This window comes from Ornithorhynchus anatinus, chromosome 4, assembly GCF_004115215.2.
Source record: "Ornithorhynchus anatinus isolate Pmale09 chromosome 4, mOrnAna1.pri.v4, whole genome shotgun sequence".
Classification (NCBI taxonomy): domain Eukaryota; kingdom Metazoa; phylum Chordata; class Mammalia; order Monotremata; family Ornithorhynchidae; genus Ornithorhynchus; species Ornithorhynchus anatinus.
In genome coordinates this window covers 70632235-70657513 of record NC_041731.1, presented here as the reverse complement: position 1 = coordinate 70657513, position 25279 = coordinate 70632235, and the positions used below count along the sequence as shown (strand labels likewise).

At 46.3% G+C, this 25279-nt stretch overlaps 1 protein-coding gene across 6 annotated transcripts in view; it reads left to right on the top strand.

The window, feature by feature from the left end:
- SYBU (syntabulin) overlaps positions 1-23222 on the top strand; it is an 89502-nt gene extending 66280 nt beyond the window's left edge. For 2 of the 6 annotated variants that reach the window (XM_029062980.2, XM_029062974.2), the window contains 6 exons: positions 2141-2191; positions 12618-12720; positions 15278-15349; positions 16894-17094; positions 18394-18543; positions 21443-23222. In XM_029062980.2, the coding sequence (XP_028918813.1) occupies positions 2141-2191; positions 12618-12720; positions 15278-15349; positions 16894-17094; positions 18394-18543; positions 21443-22520 (1655 nt within the window). In that variant the 3' untranslated portion in view covers positions 22521-23222. The remainder of the gene's footprint in view (positions 1-2140; positions 2192-12617; positions 12721-15277; positions 15350-16893; positions 17095-18393; positions 18544-21442) is intronic. The other 4 variants (XM_039911841.1, XM_029062979.2, XM_029062975.2 and 1 more) reach the window with 3 other exon arrangements.
- The last annotated feature ends 2057 nt before the right edge of the window (positions 23223-25279 follow it).

Sequence of the window (25279 nt, the reverse complement as noted above, 5' to 3'; positions counted from 1 at the left end):
TGTGTGTTTGTGTGTGTGTAGGTGTGGTTTGCTACTTGGTTGTTTCTCCCATTAGAAAAGTAATAATAATTATTATTGTACTTGTTAAGTGCTTACTATGTGCCAGGCACTGTTCTAAGTTCTGGGATAGATACCAGATAATCAGGTCGGGCATACAGTCCATGTCCCACATGGGGCACATAGTCATGATCCCCATTTTATAGATGAGGTAACCAAAGCACAGAAAAGTGAAGTGACTTGCCCAAGGTCACCCAGCAGATAAGTGGTGGAGCTGGGAGTAGAATTCAGGTCCTCCTGACTTTGAGGCTCTTGATCTTTCCACTAGGCCACACTGATCTCTTACCCCATTCATAGTGTGTGTGTGTGTGATCTGCTTACCTGTTTTCTTCTCTCATTAGATAGATTTTGAAGCTTCTCAAGGACAAGGACTGTGCCTTTAAGTAGTAGTAATAATAACAATGGTATTAAATGCTTATTTTATGGTAAGCACTAGGTGGCGGGGGGTGAAACAAGAAAATCAGATTGGATGCAGTCCTACATAGGGTTCATGGTCTAAGTAGGAGGGAGAACAGGTAATTTTTCTTCTTCTTTCGTATGCTTCCCAGTTGCTAGTGGAATGCCCTTCCTCCTCACCTCCACCAAACTAACTCTCTTCCCCTCTTCAAAGCCCTACTGAGAGCTCACCTCCTCCAGGAGGCCTTCCCAGACTGAGCCCCCCTTTCTCTCTGCTCCTCCTCCCCTCCCCTTCCCCCCATCTCCCGCCCTCTGCTCTTCCCCCTTCCCCTCAGCACTGTGCCTATTTGTATGTATTATTTATTGCCCTATTTATTTTGTTAATGAGGTATATATCTCCATGATTCTATTTATCTTGATGATGTTGTTTTGTTTTGTTCTGTTTTGCTTTACTGTCTATCTCCCCCGTTTAGACTGTGAGCCTGTTTAAACTGTGAGCCCATTTAGACTGTGAGCCCATCATTGGGCAGGGATTGTCTCTATCTGTTGCCGAATTGTACATTCCAAGCACTTAGTACAGTGCTCTGCACGTAATAAGCACTCAATAAATACTACTGAATGAATAAATGAATTTCTTAGAGTAGAAACTCTACTATTGCTGAAGATATTCACTTGGTGGTTTTTTTTATTTAGTTTGTGGCATATTCCACTAAGTCTGGCATATTAAAGAGTATTGTATAAAATACTGGGGTTTGCATTTTTAATATGTTGATATGAAATTTGATCATCTCACTGCTTAAAGGGATATTGTTAAGGGGTGCCTAACACACCCAAAGTAAATGAATGCGGGTACAAGTGACTGAATGATTGAGTTGGCTCTAAATGTCAGTTTGGCTAACCCTTCTACTTTAGCTGAGCTGGATGTAATTATGGGGTGGGCTACCTAGAGTCCAATTTACTGAAAACAGGGTGGAAGATGAGGCAACCCTACTCATCACAGGAGTGGAACTGTGATGTTTGGAAACCACTGAAGTGACCACTTCCTCTTTTTGCTCTCTCCTCTCCTACCTTCAACCCTGGGAACCTGGAGAAAGATTTGTCAACTCTTCCCTTCCATTCCCCTTACCTCTGTCACTTGCAGTTTGATAACCAAACCTCCAGAGTGGAAGGGTCTTCAGGTTCCTGGGAATTTATACCAGGGAGGTGGAGAAAAAGATGAAAAGGAGCCACAGGTCAGAGCTCTAAAACATATGACTTACGAGGTCTTTGGGAGAGGGACAGCTCAATTTTAGGATAAACAGCCTCCTTTTCTCCAAAAATATTTCCTCCTTTGACTTGAGAGAACAGAGTCAATGGCATATTTGAAAAATCGGTAATTTTGTTAACTTAGGGGTTTGTTGGAGAGTGATAACTAACGATGAGGAAAATGACCGACGGGCCTGTGCAAAATGTCCCTATTATATGGGGCCTCTCCCCATTTTCCTATGCTCTGATCCAAACTGACATCGTAGCCAAGCAAAACATGAAACAAGGCCATATGTAAGGACTGGTGTTGATTTTAAAATGCATGAAGAGCTGACCTAGTTTATATTTTGCAGCTAAGTCTTTTTTTTTCTTGGTTCCACTTCATTTCCATTTTCCATTTCTCTTTCCTGGCATCTTCTGCTCTTCCCATCTGCTGTCCCAGGGAGGAATAGCAACAGAGGCAGCACCAACTCCTCTTGGAGGAAAAACATTTGTGAGTTGTGGTTTAAGACTGCATCCTCTAGAGGTTGGAAACTTGGAATGAATTTATCTGTGGATGTGCTGAATGCAGATGGGGGTAAATGCATGTTGCTGAGCAGACTTCCAGGTGGGGAATACTGGTCGGAGCATCTAATTAGAAGGAAACTCCTTTATCAAGGTGGTGTTTAAGGGCCTCAGCCACCTTCTTTTCAATCAGCATGACCCCTTCATCCTTCTGAGGTTTAAAGTAATGTGTCCCTTGTGGTGTTATGACCCTGAACCCATGTGCTATAAATTAATGGTGTCATTAGTCTTGCATAATTTGACCAATCAGGTATCGATCTTGTGTTGTTTGCTTGGCATGCCTTTGTATTGTCACGTGGGTTGGGGGTGGGGAGGATTTGGAGAAACCAATGAGCGATTTTAGTGTCCCACAGTAGTAGGTGGCCTGATTTACTTGTGAGATTTTTGGGCATGGGGAGTTGTTGGACAAATAAAAATTTCCCCTCTTTCTCTGAAAGGTGATAGTGCTGGGGAAATTGGATGTTCTCTCTCTGAGATCCCTCCCAGTGGTGCTGCAAGATGAACTAAGAGATAAAGTATAGAAAAAATGGAAAGAACACAGGTCTGGGAGTCAGAGAACCCGAGTTCTAAACCAGCTGTGCCAGTTACCTGTTGTGTGACCATGGGCAAGTCACTTAACTGCTCTGTGCCTCCTTTTCCCTATTTGTAAAATGGAGAGTCAGTAGCTGTTCTTCCTCCACTTTAGACTGTCTGACCCAGGTGGGATAGGGATTGGGTTTGGCCTGATTAACACATTGGTAAGTACAATGTTTGGCACTTGGTAAGCATTAAATACCACATTTACTATTAAGAGAGTTTAGTATCCTGCCTCTGAGTTTTAGCATAGTTGTTAGGAAAATCTATGTTTAAAGGGAAGGGGAAGACACCCTAAGACCACACTGGGGTAAAGGTTTGTTCTTTGAAGATAATTTTTGGTAGAGACATCTCTCTTTGACCCAGGGCATGCTGAATGTAAAAAAACAACTCAAGGCTAATGAGGATTGTGTCCAGCAGACAAGGTGGCATTCTGAATCTGCAGTGGATCCCACCACAAAATTCCTGGCCACAGCAAATGCTCTGTTCAGAAGGGCCAACTTTTTCACTTTAAAGTGAAGAGCAAATGAGGACAAGGGTTTTAGTGGAGGGGGAAGAACCGAGGACTGAGAAACAGCATGGCATAATGGATAGAGCCCAGACCTGAGAGTCAGAAAGACTTGGGTTCTAATCCCAGCTCCACCATTTGCCTGCTCTGTGCTTTAGGGCACATCACCTCACTTATCTGTGCCTCAGTTGCCTCATCTGTAAAATGGGGATTAAGACTGTGAGCCCCATGTGGGACAGGGACTGTGTCTAACCTGATTTTCTTGTTTCTGTCCTAGTGCTTAGTACAGTGCCTGGCACATAATAAACACTTAACAAATACCATTAAAAAAAGAGGACTGGGAGGGGGAGGCTTCAAAGAGCTCACAGGTCAGAAAGCTACCATTTGGAGTCTTACTCTAACCCTCACTGGAAACTCTCAGGTCTTATCAGAAACTGGGGATGATGAAGTCTGGGAGCCCATCTCAAATGGCTGGGGGGGGGGGGGAGGGGCATCACCTTCATGGTCCCTCTGGAGGGGCTACTGGGTGATTATTGACAGCATCTGAGCCTTTTCACCCCCCACCCATGTGCAGGGTGTCTCCAGGCAGAAGCTGGAATCCCAGCAGGTGGAGATGGAAGCAACAAGGTGCAGACCTCTCGAGTGAAGGATGCAGGTGACCATTGGCCTGTTTTCCATCTAGTAAGGGAGCATGTAGGAGAACAGTTTCATCACAAAAATGAGCTACCTGCAAGAGTATTTACTGCTTGCTGCTTTTTGGCTCTCTTATGCTGAATTGTGACTCAAAGCACCTGGTAGTCAGGGCACAGGCAGAATCTGTGAAATGCCACCTAGTAGCCCAGTGTGTGGATCTGTTCTTATTTGCCTGAATAAATTTGAGACAAGCAGATCACTCTGATAAAGCCATTTTGTAAAAAGAGATGAAAATGGAGAGGAAGGAATAAATTCAACACTAACAAATGTGGGGGCTAGTGGAGAATCCTGAAGGCCAAATAGAGTTTTATGTCAGGGCAGAGACTGTGTCTACCTATTATCTTGTATCTAACTCAGTGCTTAATACAATGCTTGGCATATAGTAAGTTCTTAACAAATGTCACCATTACTAGTATTATAATATCCTAATGATTTTTGTCCAAAATATCGAGGTCCTTACTGATCAATCAGTGCTTGGAGAATTTCAGGCATGAGGCTCTGTTAAAGTCTGAACTGAAGCAACATTATGTTGTGAAACTGCTGGCTGTATTTCAGTATCTTTAATCAGTGATAAAAACCAGGACTGAACAATCAGTGAGTCATGTTGCTTTTCTTTGAAGAAAAAAGAAATCTGTTTTCCTTTCTGAGTTAGGAGGTTCACAAATTGTTTTATTGATAGAAGGGCAGTTTGGGCTGAACAAGATGGTGGTGCAGTGGTGTAAACCTTCCTGATTTACCACTTATGACTTACATGTCACCCAGCAACATTCATCAGATTTCCACCTGTGCCCCAAATAGTCTATTCAAGAGTCTACAAAGAGGCATTATTGCTCTCCTGCCCTATTCATGCTGGTCCAATGTATGTACTTTAATGGATTATGGGCGTTTTTCATAATCACCTGGAGTGTCGTCTTATGTTGAACACGTTCTCTGCTGTCATAATTACCGTCATCCACCATTCAATGCACGGCTCCGTGTTGCTATTTGCCTGACATTTTCCTGTGTGGCACTCTAGCAGATGATATTTCCCCTTTCTCTTAAACTTTGCTCCCTCTAGTGTAAATCTGAATTAAATATCACCCCATTAAGTTTTGCCATTTCTCCAAAGCTTTCTCCCTTGATTACTTTCCATAGATCCGAGATTGGGCAAACATACTTATTTTCATGATGTAGTTTGCTGCCATTTGATGAAAGAACTATTTTTAGGGGGCACTGACAAGGTTTTATTATGCTGTGCCATATCAGGGAAAGAGTCTACCCTGACACTTAGTGTGTTGAAACATAGTAAGTGCTTAACAGATGACATAGTAAATGCACAGTAGAGCCTCAGTGGTGATGTGGGTGATGTGGGGTTGGCACATAGCATGCCCACATTTGCCCCCGGTTATCCAGAAGGACATGTGGGTGGATGAGAGGAAGTGGAGCATGAGAGGTCTTAGAACTGTGCTCAGCATGGCCTAATGGATGGAGTACGGGCCTGGGAGTCAGAAGGACCTCGGTTCTAGTCCTTCCTCTTCCACTTGTATGCTGTGTGACCTTGGGCAAATCACTTCACTTATCTCCATGCTTCAGTTACCTCAGCTGTAAAATAGTGATTAGGATTGGGAGTCTCATGTCGGAAATGGACTCTGTCCAGCCAGCTTACCTTGTATCTACCCCAGCGCTTAGAATAGTGCCTAACACATACTGTTTTACAAGTACCATTTAAAAAATGAATACCGCAGATTGATTGAGGCCAGTCTCATGGACCTTGCCCAAAAATGCAGCAGTTCTCCAATTCAATAATCCGTTAGTAATTGTCATTTCTTCAGTTGAACTAAAGATGACTGTACCCCTTTAGTTTCCACTCAGATGATTGGGAGATAAGCTCAATACCTGCTTAAAAAATGAAAATTGTGTTTGAATCATCCTTGTAATTAATCAAGCAACTCATTTGGTTTTGGGAGATGTTTTTCAACGCATACTTTTATCCTCTCAGGGAAAAAAAAAAGCTGCATGCAAATGGTTATCCAAAATGTCTGGACCATATGGTTTCTCACAGCCATTTTGTGAATCTTTTGTTGAATTGTATTTGGGACAATTGCTGCTCATTTAATTTTCTGCCCTTTACTACAGGTAAGTCATAATTGATTTATTAACACTAGGGTGGGCGTAATTATGTAAATATTCATAGATTTTGCTGCTTGAAAAGTATGCTAAATGGCTTTGTTGCCTAATTTAAAATGTATTGGATTGGTTTCAGATTCTGCAAAAGGCCACAATTAGACTTTCTTAGTCCAGAAAATAAAACTTAACTTGCGCTAAGTCCTAACCACCTCTCATTCCATTAGCTGATAGAGAGCTACATATCGCATAATCAAAGCAGGAGGATACGTTTGCTCAAGGGATGCTGTCATTGTGACACAGCCAGATTGCATTTGCAGAAATTATTAAAGAAATAAACTGAGGATTCAATGTTCGATTTGAAATGTATACATGGAGACGCCGCTTTTTCGGAGGTATGTTATGATGTGCAATTAGCAATTTTAGATTATCTTCTAGATTGTGAGCCCTTTGTGGGCCAGGGATTGTCTCTATTTGTTGGCGAATTGTACTTTCCAAGTTCTTAGTACAGTGCTCTGTACACAGTAAGTGTTCAATAAATGCGATTGAATGAATGAATGAATGTTGAAGCCCATAACATTTAGGTGTGGAAGGCAGCCAGCCAAATGCTTCTGGGTAAAGGAATTCAGCTACATGACGCTGGTAGACGCTGGTATTTACCTGGTATCGGAAATGCGTGAAGGTTCATGCTCATAATTATTGTACTTGTTAAATGCTTATTTTTTATCAAGGACTGTTCTAAGTGCTGGGGTAGGTACGAGTTAATCAGGTTGGACAGAGTCCCTGTCCCTCATGGGGCTTACAATCTAAGTAAAAGGGAGAGCTGGTAATGAATCTCCAATTTACCGATGAGGGAACTGAGCTATCGAAAAGTTGCATGACTTGCCTATGGTCACCCAGCAGGCAGGTGGCGAAGCCAGGATTAGAACCCAGGTCCTCTGACTCCCCGCCCATGCTTTTTCCAATAGGCAAAACTGCTTCCCCTGCTCAGGAAGAAGGAAGTAACAAAAGGAAGCAAACTGTCTCATTTCTCATATCTCAGCCCTGTTATATGAAGAAGCCCCACAGCACTTATCAATCAATTGGTGGCATATATTGAGTACTGACTGTGTGGAGATCACTACACTAAGCTCTTAAGAGAGTTCAATACAACATGGTTGGTAGAGGCACATTCCCTGCCCCCAACAAGCTTACAGTCTACAATGTATGTACTCCTGTGTACATTTTCAGAATTTACTTATATTAATGTCCATCTTCCCACCTAGACTGTAAGCTCCTTGTGGGTAGGGAATGAGTTTATCATCTCTGTTGTATTCTCCGAAGGCTTAATACAATGCTCTGAATACAGTATGTGCTCAATAAATACCATTGATTTGTGGCTTTGGCATCCTGTGTTCTGTGGACATTAGGCCCTTCTCTTGACATTAGGTCTGATTTCTCTACCTCCTAACTCCAGGAGTTATAATCGATGGTATTTATTGAGCGCACACTATGAGTAGAGCACTCTACTAAGTGTTTGAGAGAGTCCAATATAACAGAAGTAGCAGTCACATTTCTTGTCTATAATGAGTTTATAGGCTAGGCAGTCGATCTCATTTATCGGGTGCTTACTGTGTGCAGAGAACTGTACTAAGTGCCTAGGATAGTACAATATAACAATATAACAAACACACTCCCTTCCCACAATGAGCTAAGAGTCTAGAAAGGAAAACAGACATTAACATAAATAAATTATGATTATGTACAGAAGGGTACATACTCTCTAGACCGTAAACTTGTTGAGGTCAGGGAATGTATGCCTTCCAACTTTGTTGTATTGTACTCTCCAAGTTGTTTAGTATAGTGCTGTGCACACAGTAATTGCTCAATATATACCATTGATTGATTGATTATGGCCATGAAGTCTTTCGCAAAGTAGTGTTATCGATTAAAGCATGTGAATTTTTAATATTTTTATTAATAGAAGACACAGGATTGCTAATCTCTCTTTCAAGAGATATGCAGATCATTAGCAGATCATGACAAAAACATCTCTCTTCGTCCCAGCTTGTTGGCTGGGAGATAGGGTGCAAAATATTCTTCCAAGTGTTGTATCCCTGACAGTAGAATATAAATTGAATGTGAGATTATGTATACACAATATTAATTTACATGATACTAGAGCACCTTTTTTTGTTAATATCTTTTCCCAGAGAGCAAAATAATATTTACCAGTTAACCTCCCAAAGAGAAAGATTTATCCCTTCCTTTTAGACTTTTTACTTTTACCCTAAAGTCAGAGACCAATTTTTTTAATGGTATTTGTTAAGCACTTATTATATGCAAGGTTTGGGTGGGAAGATAAGCAGTTATGTTTTGGACAGGTTAAGTGTGAGGTATTGGTGGGACATCCAAGTGGAGTTGTCCTAAAAGTAGAAGGAAATGTGAGACAGCAGGGAGAGATCGGGGTGGAAATAGGTTGGGACTATGAAAGAGAAATCAGGGAAACTCCCCTAAAGGAAATCTGATTTTAGAAGGGCTCTGAAGATGGAGAGAGCAGTAGTGCAAACAAGAGGTTTGAATGGAGCAGTGTGTGCCTGATGGATAGTAGTGGGAGAGCAGTGATGGTTAGTAGTGAAGAGAAAGTTGGTTGATTGCCTTAAAGTCATTAGTTGTGAGTTTTTGTTTGATACAGAAAGGAATGGGCAACCATTGGAGATCTTTGAGGACTGGGAGATGTGCACAGAGCTAACTTTTGGAAACATGATCTCAGCAGCAGAGTGAAGTATTGACTAGAGAAGGGAGAAACTAATGCAATAGTCAAGGCAGGATAAGAGCAGTGTTTTGACCAGTGGGGTGGTGGTTGAATGGAGAGGAAGATGTGGATTCTGGAGCTGTTAATGTGGAACTGACAGGCTTTGATAATTGATTGAATATGGAGATTGACTGAAACAGAGAGAGGTTTCAAGGATAATGCCAAGGTTGCAGCCTTGAGAGAAAGAGAGGATGATGGCGATGTCAGCAGTGATGGGAAAGTTGGGGAGAAGAGGAATTTTTTTAATGATAGTTGTTAAGCACTTACTATGTGTCAGGCACTGTACTAAGCACTGAGGTAGATACAAGCTTTTCAAGCAGTTAAACACAGTCCATAGCCCACATGGGGCTCACAGTCTTAATCCTTATTTTATAGATGAGATAACTGAGGCACAGAGAAGTGGTGACTTGTCCAAGGTTACACAGCAGACAAGTGGCAGAGTGGAATTAGTACCCAGATTCTTCTGACTTCCAGGCCTGTGCTGTATCCACTAGGCGATGTTGCTTCTCATTTGGATTTGGGAGGGAAGAGAATTTCCATTTTAGATATGTTGAGCTTGAGGTGCCATTGGGAATGAAAACCTACCAGGATCACAGCTTTAAGGAAGAGAAATACAATAGGAACTACTGCTTTTAAGGTATATAATAATGCTGAGGTAATAATAATTGTAATATTTGGTAAGCACTTACCATTTACCACTTACCATGTGCCAAGCATCGTTCTAAGCGCTGTGGTGGATACAAGCAAATCTATTTCTTGGTACAAATCTCATGGCACTTAGTCTGATTTTCACTGCCACCCGGCCAAGCCCAGCTGAACAGATGGCAAGCTTGCGAAGCTCTGAAGCGTGAGCCAAGCAAAACTTCATCCTCTTGGAGTTGTATATACCCTTTGCTGAATCGGAGCATCTCCAAATTACCTCCCTTCTCTTCCCCATTCCTCACTTTGTGGGGTCGTGATGCTAATCTGTCCATTGGAAGTAGTATGATGGGGTTCTGAGAGAAAACCATAGAAATAAAAGACAGTTTCTGCCTTCAGGAAGTTTACAGTCTAATAGAAAGAAGCTCACAGCCACGAGTTGCCCATGCCTGTGAACAATAGTGGAAAAAAGTGAATTCTATCAAGGAGGCACTTCCTATAATCTATTTGTCTTGTAGCAGAAATACAAATGTTATATGTAAGCAAGAGGCCCTCCTTCCCTCTTAGTCCTCCATATGTTTTCATCTTAATGTGCCAATGTTCTTTCACAGAACACTCTGAACCTAGCCCCAAATTTCCTCTAAAAATGAGTCAGAGAAGCCCAGCATTCAATGGAGATGTAGTGAGAGGTTTGCTGTTAAAAACCTACTCCTTGGAATTACTTTTCTTCAATTGCATCCAGGAACCTCGCCAGCAAAGAGCTTGTCTACCGAATCTGTTTGGAAGCCAAAATCCTTTCAGCATGCGGAACTGTAATTTTACTCTTCCATTCCAAGCTGTTCCTTAAATGTCTCTGCTTGGCCTCCTTAATGCAAATGGCCCCTCTCTCCTCCCTGAAGGACTTTAAATAAGCATTCTGCCAAATCCTAGTACCTTTCCTTGCTCTTAATCCCTTTGGTCTGTGGAAAGAGGACCAAACCCAGGTAAGTTTGCGGGTCACTGCCACCAAGCAGGAGCTTGAGTGGTGTGGGGTTTATTTTGACAGCGTCAAAAAGCTTGTGCTGCTTCTTCTAGCTCCTCAAGGGCAGGGAACCGTGTCTTTTACTGCTCTTGTCCTAAAATGTGTAACATTGATCTACATCTTGTAGACCCTCAGTAAATACAGTGCTCGGCACTCAGCAGGCACTCAGCGAATACCTGCGAATGAATGAGTCAATCATTGGCATTTATTAGCACATTGTGAACAGTGCACTGAATGAAGCGTTTGGAAAAGTACAGTGCAGCAGAGTTGGTAGACCTGATCCTTGCCCATGGGGAGTGTTCGACCTGAGTGAAGGATGGAGTTTAGCAGTGTGTTCAGTTGATGTAGTGGGGAACACTTGTGGCATGAAAATACTCAAATGGGGGAGTCTGAGGCCCAGGCCCCATCAGGGAGCATGAGAATTTTCAGGACCTGTTGATTGCCGTCGCTTCATATTTTTCATTGCAATATGACTGGTTCGATTGTAATGGCTGCATTTTTGTTTTACGAGGTCCCTTGATTGGGGTTTTTAGAATGTGTCCAATTAAATCAAATCTCCCACTAATTTCCTAGCCGCAGTGGTTGTTCTGCCCCTTGGGCCACCCTGATCTTTAAGTACTTAGAAGTCAAGGGGTGTCCTGAGAGCATTGCTTTCTCCCTGTGCCTACACCATCTTGCCATTTGCTTGTGTCATTGGACAAGCATAGGAGGAGGAGTGTGTTTCTTCCCTCTGGTCTCTGCCATCTCACTGCTTGGGAGGGCGTGGTGGGGGTGGTGGGCTTCCATAGACCCCACCAGGGAAACTCAGGAGAAAGTCTCCTTTGATCAGTTTTGGTTTTCTGTCACTAGTATGTACTGTTTAAATTTCGACTCAAAATAGTTTAGGTTTTTTTGTGGTATTTGTTACGCGCTATACTTAGCTCTGAGATAAAGCTAATCAAGTTGGACACAGTCCATGTCCCACATGGACTCACAGTCTTAGTCCCCATTTTATAGATGAAGTAACCGAGGCAGAGAAGTAAAGTGGCTTGCCAAGGTAACACAGCAGACTTGTGGTGGTGGAGCCAGGGTTAGAACCTAGGTCCTCTGACGCCCAGGGCTGTGCTCTTCCCACTAAGGTCATGCTGCTTCTAGAGCCTTAATCCAGAGGAGCAGCCTGTTCTTCTTTAATGGGAATTTCTTCCAGCATACAATTGCTATGAGTTTAGCACCATGTTTTGTCGGGGGGCGGGGAGGGCAGTTGCGATTTTTTTTAAATCTGTTACAACTTTCCCAAAACAATTCTTCAAGCTTGAACCCCTTTTCCTGGCTCAGTGGCAATATGGGAGAACGTCTCCCACCCGGACCTGAGCTACTGGGTGCAGTTTTCCTTTAAAGAATTGAACCCAAAAGAGGCAGCTACCGGTCACCAAAAGTCAGTAATCAGATCGCTTCTGTGCTGTGAAGCCTCCCTCAGTTCTGTCTGGAAACGAGCTGTGTCCCTGGGTTGCTTTAAACCCATCAGGGGAATCTGAAGATCCAGTGTGCCTGACCACAGGGCAGTGAAACCTCCTTCCTGCCTAGAACAGCTCCCAGGTAAGCTGGGGGAACTAACTGTTCTGCAGGCAAGTCAAACACTTCCTTTGGATGTGAGGCTGAGGGCATCACGGGTGCTGGTGTGTTGAGAGATTTCTGCCATTCCAAAGAAAATTTTCCACCAGTTTGGTGACAGTGGTCTGCTGAAATATTCGACACGATTTTGCAGCAGTTGAGCTGCCGGCTTTTCCGCCCCACTTATGAAATCCCTTGCGTGCTTTCCCTGAATTGCCTGTTCGGTGGAACACGGTGAAAGGCTCCGAGATGTTGGATGCTTGCCACTTGCCTGTGCATTGCCAGAGGCTGGAAACCCAGAGAAGACGCCAGAGGGGATTGCATGTTTTCAGGACACCGCAGGGGAATTGTTCCTTTGGAAAAACCTGCCCCCTGGTGGGGGAAGGCCCAGGTTTCGGACCCTCGATATTTTCATCTTTCCTCTTGTTTTCCAGGGAGTGAAGCTGACTTCAGCTCCTCGAGCAGCACCGGCAGTATTTCCGCTCCTGAAGTCCATATGTCAGCGACCGGGAGCAAGCGACCCTCCTTCTCTCGCAAGTAAGCCCGGTCCCTGCCTGCTCAGGGGAAATAAGGGCCCTGCTCAGATTGTTTCCTCACCTGTGGCTGTCTCCATAAGGCTCTTGGGGACTTCATTCCTTTCTAGTTTTATTTGTGGGCAGCTGGGATCTCTCTTGGTGGTTTCAGTGGATTTTAGAATATCAGAGAGAGTTTGAAGTGCCCTCTAGTGACGGCCTGCAGTTTGACCACCTGGGCTCAGGTCCAGATGTGGTGAAATCCACGGCACTGCCCAGAATTTAGTTTTCCAGAAACTGAAAGGAAATTGGGTGCCCAGTTTCCACCAAGGGGCCATGAGGCTCCGTTCATATTCGTGGAGAGAGAAGGATTGATTTCCCAAGTGGATGGGATTAGTGTTCAGAACAAAATCTGCTCCGGAAGCTGGTGGGATGCAGGACAGAAGAGCAAGATTCCCTTGGGGTTTTGTTGGATCCGCCTTTGCCCCTGAGAGATAGGATCTAAATCTCGTTGGGTGGGGGGGAAATGAGAGAGAAGGGCCCACCACAGACTGATTTGCCGCTGGTCCGAGCAATTAACCAAAAAGCAGCCGGCTAAATTAGCAGTGCCCAAAGTCTCCAGGGAAAGCTAGCAGCAGCACACCCAGGGATGAGCAATAATCTCCGTTCCATTTTTGGGAACTTGTGTTTGTGGACAAACTCGGAGGTCAGGCCGTTACTGCCAAGTAGAGCGGGGAGGCTCCTGGTGCTGTACCCTGGGCTCGCTGCCCAAGTTAGCAGGGAGGAGGGGGTGTAAATTTCCGAGTTTCCAGTGGGCCAGGACCCAACTGAATTTTCCAGAGAATTGTTCCAGCTGAGGGAGAATTTCTTGTTAGTGTTTGGCTGCAGGCAAGCCTCTTTCCCCCTGATCGTACTGGTGTGGGGGCTGAAGGAGAGGGCCTGGTTAGGTGAGCGGGGCCCGAGGCAACCCCAGGTTGTCATTTCCCAGGTTTCTGTAGAGGAACATGGGACTATCATTCAGGACTGGGGGCGGGGAGGGAAGACGGGTGGTGCAGAGGTGCCGGTCAAGGAAGGGAAAGACTTCCGGCATCCCACTCCAGGTCTTGCAGCCAGGAAAGCCTCCATGAGCTCAACCTGCTGGCTGCAGGGAGACAGAGACCATTCAAAACCAACAGCACACCCTGTTCCCCATCCCCTGCTGAGAGCAGAGGCCCCAGAGAGTTTGGAAAGATCAGGTAGCACCACTAGGTTCACTTGTCATGAGCCTGAAGCTCATGGGCCGAGCTTTTGATCATCACTGTTTATGAGCAAGATGCGTCTAGATTCCGTGATCAGCAGGTGAAACTTTGACACTGTTCAGACACTTTCTCAGAAGTAACTCTGAGCTTTAGTTTTGCTTGGCTGGGATCAGTTAAGGATGAGTCGAGATGAAGGGTGGGAAACCACCCACCACCACCACCACCATCCACCATTGCAAACCAGGACCCTTTTAAGCTCAATGGTGCATCCTGGGCCCAGAGTACAGTGCAGGGCCCTGAAGATCCCCATTCTTCCCTCCTCCTAGGGCATTTTGGATGGGGAGGGACTCTGGCAGGAAAGAGCCAAACCCTGAATGGGTCTCTGGAAGCAGGGCAGAAGAGATAGATGTGCCCGGTTGAACTTTCCATCCCTACCAGCAGCCCTCTGGTACCCACCCTTTTTCTAAACAGCAACAGCCTACTCCCCCGGCATCAAAGATGTCCTCACTGTAGAACGATGGGGTTCTATGTGCATACCCAGGGAGCTAGTGCCTATCCCCTCAACTGAGATTTCCCTTCCTGCCTCGCAGAGTTCTGCCACAATACCTGTGGAACAGCCCCAAACTGCCACACCACTTCCTGCCCCACTCCGATTCAGCACCATTGACTGGCAGAGGTGAAGCCTTTGGCCTCGGTGGTGCTATTGAAGTTATGTGAAATTGGAGTAAAGCAGGTAGATGCAGAATATTTGAATTGCTTTGGTTTGATAGCCCTTACCAGACAAACCAGGGCATTTGCAACTTCCCGCTTTTCAGTACTCGCCCCCATATAACCAACCTTCTACACAATCCTTAGGATGTACAACTATGCCTCAAACAATTCTGTTTAGAATAAAGGAATAAAACAGTGTCAGGAAGAAAAGTACGGAAGTGCTCCGTTTTCTTCTTTCCTAATTGGTCAGGGCACAAGCCACCAACCTGGCCCCTGGATGTGAGGAAGCAGCTGGGCTAGTGTGGGCAGGGAACGTGTCTACCAGCCCTGTTATACCATACTCTTCCAAGCGCTTAGTATAGTGCTCTGCACACAGGAAGCACTCAGTAAATATGACTGATTGGTCAGCAGGAGGTGGGGTGAAAGAAAACCAGAACAGACCAGACCTTGATTCCGGATTTGGCGGCAATAGCTGATGTTGGCTCGCTTCAGGCTTGGCTTGGGCCAGAGGTGCCTGTGGCGCCCCGGCCCTGCCAGTAGCCTCACTCCACCTCACTCCACCTCCCCCACCTTCCCTCCGCCCCGGCTGTTTGTGCGGCGTTAACGCCTGTGATTCACGTGCATCTTCTCCAGTGGCTTCCCTCCCCCCTGGGCGCACTCGCAGAGCAAGTTGGAAGAGGACCAAGAACCCACCTCAAGCTCCAGGTACAGGCTAAGCGGAGGAGGGAAGGAGTTTGCCTCAGTTTAATGGCCCACCCCTCCCATTCTGATAACATTTGCTCACGGCTGCTCACCGCACTTTCTCTCCTTTGCCCTGCTCTCAGGAATGCCCGCTTGCTGTTCTGACAAAAGGAGTTTTTTCCTTGCCCCTCGTCTTCAGCCCTGAATTTAAATCGTGTCACCTGCACAGCAGGGAATCCAGGAGGTAAAGGCTAGTCCCAGGGTTAGAATGCTGATCTAAAATGCAGCCATCCAATAACCTGTGCTCTATCCTTCCTCAGTAGAGGGAGAAAGTGAGTTTGGACAGTTGAAATGGAGGCACCCTCAGCTTTGGGTTTCTGGGAGGTAAAGTGGAATGAATAGGAGCTTTTATTTTTAGCTAGCTGGTGCTTTTCCTGCTGGGAAAGAGCTTAGAGTCAGTTGCCCAAAGCGTCTTGAAGAACAGGGAAGGTTTCTAAAATGTGACAGTGACAGCTTCAGCATCCAAAAAGTGTGGAGAAAAAGCCGTTTGAGCAGGTAGGCTAGGTTCTGGGCACTCAGCTGTGTCTGCAGTGGCTGCTCAGCAAACACTCTAGCCCAGTGGCTTGAGTGAAAAGCTGGGATTTAAATGAAGTGGAGGTGGAAGAACAGGCCCTTGCCACACACGTGGCGGGCGGGATGAGGCTTCCCCAGGGGGCAACAGGGGGACAAACATGCCCACTTGAATACCTCACCATCTGGAGAAAGAGCCCTGCCCAATCCCAAGCCGAATTTGGGAATATGGCACCTGGGGTTAGTCGGGCCTGAACTGGGCCAATCAGACATGGCTGTGGCTGGAGTCTCAGTCCCAGCAGCAACCCCAGACGGGAGCCCCGGTCATGTCTGGTTTGGCTTGAACTCCTTTCAGGCCTGGGTTCTCACCACCACATACCCTTTCCCCTCCCCAAGAGGAGGGAGGTTGCCCAGGAACCAAAGAAGCATCCAAATCCAGCCGGAGCCTTGTTGTGTTTGGCTGTCAGCTGTCTTGACCCAGTCCCATGGGGTCAAGGTTGGATGGGAATCTCACCTAGGTGCTGCCACTGCCTCAGGATCCCAGGGTGGGAGGGAGGTTTCTCTGGGAGGATGGAGGGACCTGCCCAAGTCCAGGGGTGCAGGTGGCCATTCCCAGAGGCACATGCAGCTCTGGGGGAAGGGCATGCCCTGCTTTCCCAACATGCAACAACAAGGAGTGTAAACGCACAACCAGAAAGCAAGTCCAGAGTGAATGGGCACAACCTCTCTCAACAGCAAAGGCAGAAACCAATTTGTACCCATGCAGTTTAGAAGTCCAGGAGAGGGGGACCGGGGAAGTGATGCTTCTGAATTCCAAAATGCTTCATCCCAGAGCTCACGAAGAGCCATATGACTTTCTTTCCCCCTAACGCTCCTGTCTGCTGCAGCCCACTAGGAGGGCCCGGTTGACCTTGGGGATTAGCATTATGGTGAGACAGGGCAGTTGGGTGTGAGCACCCAGCCCACGCGGAGCCTGCTTTCTTGATTGTCCTTCACAGCCGTGGCTCCCACGGGAGAAACAGCACCGCCTCATCTTACAAATGCGGCGTCAGCCCACCGTCACGTGAGAAAGACCTTCTGTCCCTGCTGGCCAGGAATCAGATGAGTCCAGTAAACGCACACCCGAACTATGGCCCCTCATCTCCTAGTAGCAGCAACTCGGGATCCTACAAAGGGAGCGATAGCAGCCCTGTCTTGAGGCAAGTGTTCATTTCGTTCCTTTCTCTCCTGTCCCCATGCCAGTTTCCGGCACACTCCCGCCCTCCTTTCATTTTGGAACATCCAAGGGCCTCTACCTTTTGCTGTTTTGTTCTACTAGGGATAGGCCTGATATCAGGTGGTCCTGGAAACCAAGCAGGGCCAGAGCCAAGCAGTGCAGCAAAAACTTGGAATCCAGGAAGCGAAGGCGATGACTCCTCAAAGCCTGCCCCTTCCACATCCATAGTACTGTGGCTTCATGCTCAATTCTCATTGGAGCTTCTTTGGAGCTATGCCTGGGGTACAGTAGCCTTCCCCACGAAGTCCAGAGGGTAGGAAGGCCCCAGGAAAAGAAGAAAATTTCTGCAGATATCTGGAACACTTTTCTCTTCCTCCAAGCCCAGCAAACGAGTGGAGATAAATCTGCATGGCCCCTATTTCAAGCAGTAGAGTGGGGGTTGGGAGAGGCCAGGTCACTGGCAGAGTACCTCTGTTTCCTATCTCTTCTCCATTCTCAAAGCTCACTTCATGAGGGCCCAGTGCCCCGATGATAGTTAAAACCAAGAGGTTTTGTGATCTGTGGGGAACATGGTAGCAGCAGCATTGAGCACCCACTTGATACACTGCACTGGAAGAGACACTTGGGAAATGCAGAATAAAAATATGACATATAGTAATAATGATAGTATCTGTTAAGCACTTACTATGTGCCAAGCTCTGTTCTAAGCGCTGGGGCACTGACAAGGTTGTCAGTTTGTCCCACATGGGACTCACATTCTTAATCCCCATTATACAGATGTGATAACTGAGGCACAGAGAAGTTAAGTGACTTGTCCAAAGTCATATGGCTGACAGGTGGAGGTGCCAGGATTAGAACCCATGACCTCTGACTCCCAAACCCATGCTCTTTCCACTAAGCCACACTGCTTCTCTGTTCCCTGCCCACTAGGACCATATTCACTAATCAAGGCTGGGGGGTGGGGATGAAGAATGGAAAAAACACAACTAGAGTGGTCAAAATAAACATAAAATTTGACAAATGCATATTTGCCAGACAGCATCCTTAATGATAATAATAATTATTATTACTATGGTACTTCTTAGGCACTTACTGTGTGCCAAGCGCTGTACTAAGCACTGTCTTAGATAGAAGACTGAATCCCTATCCCACATGAGACTCTCAGTCCCTGCTCCATATATATTGCTCCTGACCTCCTTCCGGTCGTCACTAATTCCGGGGTCCTCGTTTGCTGGAAAACAAATAGGATGAAAATAACATTGCATCCTCTGGATCATTTCAGGCGAGCTGGAAGGTACGCTTCTTGTGGGGAGAGTCATGGGGTCAAGCCACCCAACCCGGAACAGTATCTCACGCCCCTGCAGCAGAAAGAAGTTACAGTGAGGCATCTGAAGACCAAACTGAAGGAATCCGAGAGCCAACTTCAGGAGAGGTATCAAGCAGCATTGTTCTTGGTGTACCCCTTAGGTGTCTGCACCTCACAGCTTGCTAGGATTTGTGATACGTAGTAGAAAGCAAGAGTTGATTTCTGATTTTTAATCATGAAATGTTAGCGTATATTAAGGGTTTATTATGTGCTAAGTGCTGGGGTAGGTATTTTCAGATCAGACACAATCCCTGCCCCAACATGGGGTTCATAGTCTAAAAGGAAGGAAACGCAGGTATTTGTCTCCATTTGATTGATGAGGAAACAGGCTCAGAGAGGGTAAGTGACATGTCCAAGGTAACAAATGGGCAGGTGACAGAGGTGGGTTTAGTTCCAGGTCTCTGGCTCCGGGGCCTGTGCTGTTCTCACTAGGCATCTTGTAGAGCTTCCACAGTTTTCAGAGTTTGCTGTACCATCCCCCTTTTTAAGAGCTGCTAAGTAAATTGAGTAGTTTGTCTGTCCCACATAAATGGAACATTGACTGTATTCAGGGGTAGCCATCCATATATCTGGAGTGAATGATTTTGCAAGTGTCTTCAGGTTTACTCTTGCCAATCCTCCAAATTCCCAAACTGGGCCACTGGCACGGTAAAGGGGGAGATGAGAGGAGGCTGCAGGGAGCGGCCCCCCTCTGGGGAGGGGCCCGAGGGATAAGAGTCAGTCCTGTTTACTTCAGAGAGAATCCCCTTGGGGGTGGATTCTGGTGTTAAAGCTAGTTATTTCTGTCTCTCCTTTCTCTGCCAAAGGAAAGAGCCATTGTTCTCGATCAAATGTTTTAACCGGCAGAGTGTCTCCCGTATGACCTGTCTTTCACAAGAAATAAAAGAAACTATAACTGGTTAGGACAGATGAGTTTATCCCTGTCCTTACTTACTTCTTCCTTACTGCTGAGATTCTGGAAAAGCGTTAGCAGAGCTGTGGGCAGAAGCCATGGGCCTGGGATTTATGAAACCTTCTCTTGTGGATTTTATTAAGGGAGTCACTTTAAGTTTTGGGTTTCAGTTTATCTAGCTGTAAAGAGAGTGAAATAATTAGATGAATAAAATTAGGACTTAGTGGTTTTGTGGGTGGGGGGTTATAGTATTTGTTAAGCACTTACCGTGTGCCAAACTCTGTTCTAAGCACTGGGAGAGATATAAATTAATCAGGTCAGATGTGCTTCTTGTCCCACAAGGAATCACAGTCTAAGTAGGAGAGAGAACAGGAATTGGATCTCCATTTTACAGGTGAGGAAACTGGGGCACCGGGAAGTTAAGTGACTTGCCCAAGTTCACCTAGCAGACAAGTGGAAGAGCCAGGGTAAGAACTCAAGCCTTCTGACTCCCAAGCTCATGCTCTGTCCACTAGGCCATGCTGCTTCTCCCAGTCTTAAACTAGTGGAAAGAGCATGAGCAGAAGCCAGACTCCCCAAGGCCGTCCCTGACACTCCTGGTGGCCGGGACATCCACCAGACTTATCTGTTGTGTGCACTCTTGGAGTGCTCAGCTCTCACTGGTCTGGACATTGTCCTAGAGGCAAAATTTTGGGTGGAGGAGTAATAATAATTGTGGTATTTGTTAAGCACTTATTACATGCCAGGCACTGTACTGGGTACTGGGGTGGATACCAGCAAATTAGGTGGGACACAGTTCCTGTCCCACCTGAGCAATCACAATCTTAATCTCCATTTTACAGGTGAGGTCACTGAGGCCCAGAAAAGTGAAGTGACCTGCCCAAGGTCACATAGCGGACAAGTGGAATAGCCGGGATTAGAAACTATGATCCTCTGACTCCCAGTCCCCTACTCTATACATTATGCATGCTGAGAAGCAGCATGGGGAGGGAAGGTAGTAGTAGGGTTCAAATCTAGTTTGGAGAAACAGAGTGACCGTTTCACCAGCAGAAGGGAGAGAACCTGGGTTCTAATCCTATCTCTGCCATGTAGCAGCTGCATGACCTTGTCCAAGATGCTTTTCTTCTTTGTGTCTCATTTTCCTCGTTTGTCACTGAGGGATTCAATTCTTGCTCTCCCTCCCTAGGACAGGGGTCATGTCTGACTGGATTGTATCTACCCCAGCACTTGGTGCAAAGCTTAGCTCATAATAAGAGCGCAACAAATATTCCAATTGCTAATATTATTATTACCAAATTTCCACAGAGTGGAGGATTGCTACTGTGTGAGGAGTTCACAGCTAAAGCCAGTAAGGAGAAAACAGAGTCATTCTGCACTTATCTTGGAGCCAACCTCCTGAAGTGGGTGGGCAAAAACTGAGAAAGTCTTCAGGGGCAACTATGTCTACTGTAAATTGGGCCCAGTATCCAGAGAGTGCAGTGCTTTTGACAGGACTCTTGGTCTGTCTTCCGGGGAAATGTAAAAACTCCGGGGCTTTAAAAAAAAAAAAGCCCCCTTTTTTCCCCTACAGACCTCCATTTCTCAGGAATCTACTTCAGTCAGTGAGGAGCAGCTTGGCTCGGTGAAAAGAGCAGGCCTGGGAGTCAGAGGACCTGGGGTCTAATCCCACTTATCTGCTGTGTAACTTTGGACAAGTCATTTAACTTCTCTTTGCCTCAGTTACCTCATCTTTAAAATGGGGATTAAGACTGTGAGCCCCATGTGGGACATGGACTGTGTCCAACCTAATTTGCTGGTACCCACCCCAGCCCCCAGTACAGTACCTGGCACATAGTGCCTAACAAATACCACAGTTATTATTAGTTTGCATCTACCCAGTGCTTAGTAAAGTGTCTGGCACATAGTAAGGGCTTAACAAATTATGTTTAAAAAAACTTTTAAAAATCAATGGTATTTGGGTCCTGACTGTGTGCAGAGCAGAATGTCAGCCTTAGACGGGCCAAAAGGAGAGTTCCCAAGGGATGGGGCTGTGCGCCACTCTCCGTTGACCCCACCCTGTGCTTCCCCGCCTAGGGAGACCGAAATCGCGGAACTCAAGTCCCAGTTGACTCGCATGCGAGATGACTGGATCGAAGAGGAGTGTCACCGGGTAGAGGCCCAGCTGGCACTGAAGGAAGCGAGAAAAGAGATCAAACAGCTTAAGCAGGTGATCGAGACCATGAGGAGCAGCTTGGCCGACAAAGACAAAGGGATCCAGAAGTATTTTGTGGACATCAATATTCAAAATACAAAACTGGAATCCTTGCTCCAGTGCATGGAGATGGCCCAGAACGGGTGTTTCCGGGAGGAGCTGTGCCTGGAATACCTGGTTGAATCCCCAGGCCAGAGTGTGCCCCTCAGCCCTGCCTGTACCCCGCTGGCAAGGGGGCTGGCTCTGGAGGACCAGGCCGGGGCCTTAGAGGAACTCGGTGAAACACCGGCCCCCGACAGCCTGCCTTCCGGCCTGGATCTGTTTGAAGAGTTCATGACAGCTGCCACCACCGAGTCTGGCGAAGTTGCTGTCTTCCAGTCCAGTGCTGCTCCTGCACCCCCTGACCAGATGGCACCGGCAGTGGAAGACAGTGTGGTGATGGAACAGGTCGTCCAGCTGGACATGGCGCCTTGTGGCCCTGGCATAGAGCAGCCGCTTCGGAAGATGCCCAAGGGGCGAGACCCGCATCCAGGGGCCGCGCCGGATCCCCCCGAGGCCGAGGCCGACCCCAGCGACGGGTCTCCCTCCGGGCTCGATTCAACACCCGGCGGCCCCGACCCTGCCGTCCTCATGTCTCCCGTGGAGACGTGCTACAGAGAGGGAGAGGCCGACGGTGGAAACAGGCTCATGAGGGAACTGGACTTTGGGACCTCCCCCGAAGACAACGTGGGCAGCGGCGTTCGGTTCTCTCAGGCCAGCATCAGCAGGCGCTACTGGAGCAAGAGTCTGGTCGTGGATCTCCTGGCCGTGGCCGCCCCCATGGTTCCCACAGTCCTGTGGGTGCTCGGCACGCAGAGAGGAGGGACCGACCCTATCTATAACATCGGGGCCCTGCTGCGAGGCTGTTGTCTCGTAGCACTGCCCTCTCTCCGCCGGGCCCCGTTCCAGGGGAGAGCCTAAGTGGAGGCCTCCGCCCGCGTACATCCTCTGGTCCGGGCGGTGGCCTACGAGGAGAGGAGGAGCGATCCCACTGCCCCACTGAGAATGAGCATTACTAATGGTGGTCTCTGTTCTGGCGTTTTGCTCCTTTGTGTTTGATTTGCACTACAGTTTGTCGGAAGCCTGTTCCCCGTTGGAAACCGGAGGTGCCCTTCCAGGCGTGGAGGCCCCTGGTTGAGCTAGTTGTCCCCGACGCGTGGTGGAGAAAAGCAGGAGAACGATCCCGCTCCATCTCCAGTTTTCATGCCGGGGGTTCAGGAAGAGAAACAAAGGTTTGCACTTTTAAAGGCAGCTTGTCTAAGGCTGGCATGTGTCTCCTCGCTTTGCTTTGTACTGTTTTATAATGTGTAAGTGTCCCAGCATTCCAATGGTCTTGTGCATAGCAGGGGATGGTAACCAAAATTAAAAATGCAGTCACGTAATTTATTTGAGGAAGCCTCGAAGAGCTCTTAATTGTTGTGCTCCAGATAGATATGGTTTGAACGTTTAAAAGTTTGAATAACGTAGTCCCAAAGTCTCAAGTGCACTGTTGTTCTTAAACTTGTCGTCAAGCTCTGATATTGTAAGCAAGTTTGATGTATTAACTTATTTTTTTGCTTATTACATAGTGTTTTATTGGAAATTGTTTGTAATCCCAAATTAAAGCATGTTGAAAAAGGCAAATTAAGTCTTTTCTTTTAGCTGAATACCTTTCTCATCACCGTAGAGTGCCACCACCTTACCTGTCTCACAAGTCTGTATCCTTGACATTATCTTCAAACTCATCTATGTCATTCAACCCACATATTTAATCTTTCCCCCAAATTCTGTCACTTCTACATCTCTAGAATACACCCTTTTCTCCATCCAAACTGCTACTATATTGATCCAAGCACTTATCCCATCCTGCCTTAATTCCTGCATCAGCTTCCTCGCTGACTGTCCTGCCTCATCTCTCCCCTTTCCAGTCCATACTTCACTCTTCTGCCTGCATCATAATTCTGAAAAACTGTTCAGTCCATATTTCCCCATTCCTCAAAACCTCAAGTAAGCTCCCTGTGGGTAGGGAATGTGTCTACCAACTCTGTTGTATTATATTCTTGCAAGTGTTTACTACAGTGATCTGCACACACTAAGCACTTAATAAATACCACTGATTCAATAGTCGCATCTCTGCAGGACAGGGATTCCCTAATGGAAAGATCAGACAGTGCAGGCTCACAGCACCTTTCACCCAAGATTTTGTTTGCCTAAATGAAGTGACAAGGCTCTTGCTGAGGTGGTGACCTCTTCCCCCTTCCCCCTGGGTGGAGAAAGAAAGGAGTTTGACAGGAGTTTGAGGAGGATGACAGCATCCCCAGCTTTAAGGCTCTCCCCCTCCTACTTACCTTGTTGACCTAGTCCATCCCAAAATGCACAATCTGCTTCTCTAATCTCAACCTACCCTTCTGCACCTTGATCTCTTCCATCCTGCCGTCGACCCCTTTCCCTTCCGACCTGGAACTCTGTCCCCTTCATATCTGACAGTGCCACTTTTTCCACTTTCAAATCCTCCTGAAATTACATCTCCACTGTGCCTTCCCATAAGCCCTTATTTCTCCTATCCATCTTCCACTTGAGTCAACTATGCACTTGACTGTGTACCCCTGCAACACTGCTTTAAAAAAAAAAAAACATGGTATTCATCAAGTGCTTACTATGTGTCAAGCACCCTTCTCAGCACTAGGACAGATAGAAGTTAATCAGGCCAAATATAGTCCCACATGGGGCTAACAGTCTAAAGGAGAGAAAACAGGTATTGATACACTTTGATACTCACCCCAGCCCCACAGCATTGAGGTAAATATCCTTATGCTCTATTTACCCTAGCTGTAATTTATGATAATGTCTGTCTTTTCCCTACAGACAGGATTGTGCCTACCAATTCTATAATATTGGGCTCTCTGCAATTTGCACACGGTAAGTGCCCAATAAATACCATTTGTTGACTGAAAACTAGGGCCCCAGAAACCTGATGACACTTTGTCCCACACACATTTGCATTTCAAAAAACATAAAGGCATCTGAGCAAGTTTAGGTCCCATTAGCTCAAACATAAAGATGACTTTATATCTACAAAATGGCTCAAAATGTCTAAGGGTCAAAATGGCCTTTTAAAGTACTAGACAGCAGAAGCCATCCTTATTTCACTAATAATGCTTAGAGTCAAGTGTTTGTCACTGGGTATACTGTATATCTGCCTGTGAACACTAACAGATTCATCATCACTACTACCAGTATTTACTGGGGGCCCTCTGAGGGCAGAACACTGTTTGACTACCAGTAGGAGTTAGAGCACAGACAAAGGAAATCTTTAGTCCCTTCCCTTTTTCCTTTTTTCACTGGTCAGCGTGACATTGGATAAGTCCCATAACCTCTCTGGACCTCCACCGCTTCATGTTTAAAACAATAATAATTTCCCCTCTTCCCCACCTCAAGGATGTTGAGAGAACAAAATGAGAAAGGGCTTCGGAAAAGTAAAAGTGCTCTGCCAGTTCAAAATGTTATGATGACACCCTTCTAAGCCTACAATAAAAGCAGAAGACATACCCCGAATCTCTGAGTACCCGTGCTTTGCACATAGTAACACTCAATAAATGCCATTGATTGATTAACTGACTGCCTGACTAATTGGCTATACTAGTTGCCCTTCAGAAGATTTGAACTCAACCTGCCCAAAGCCAGAAACAAACTTTACCTCC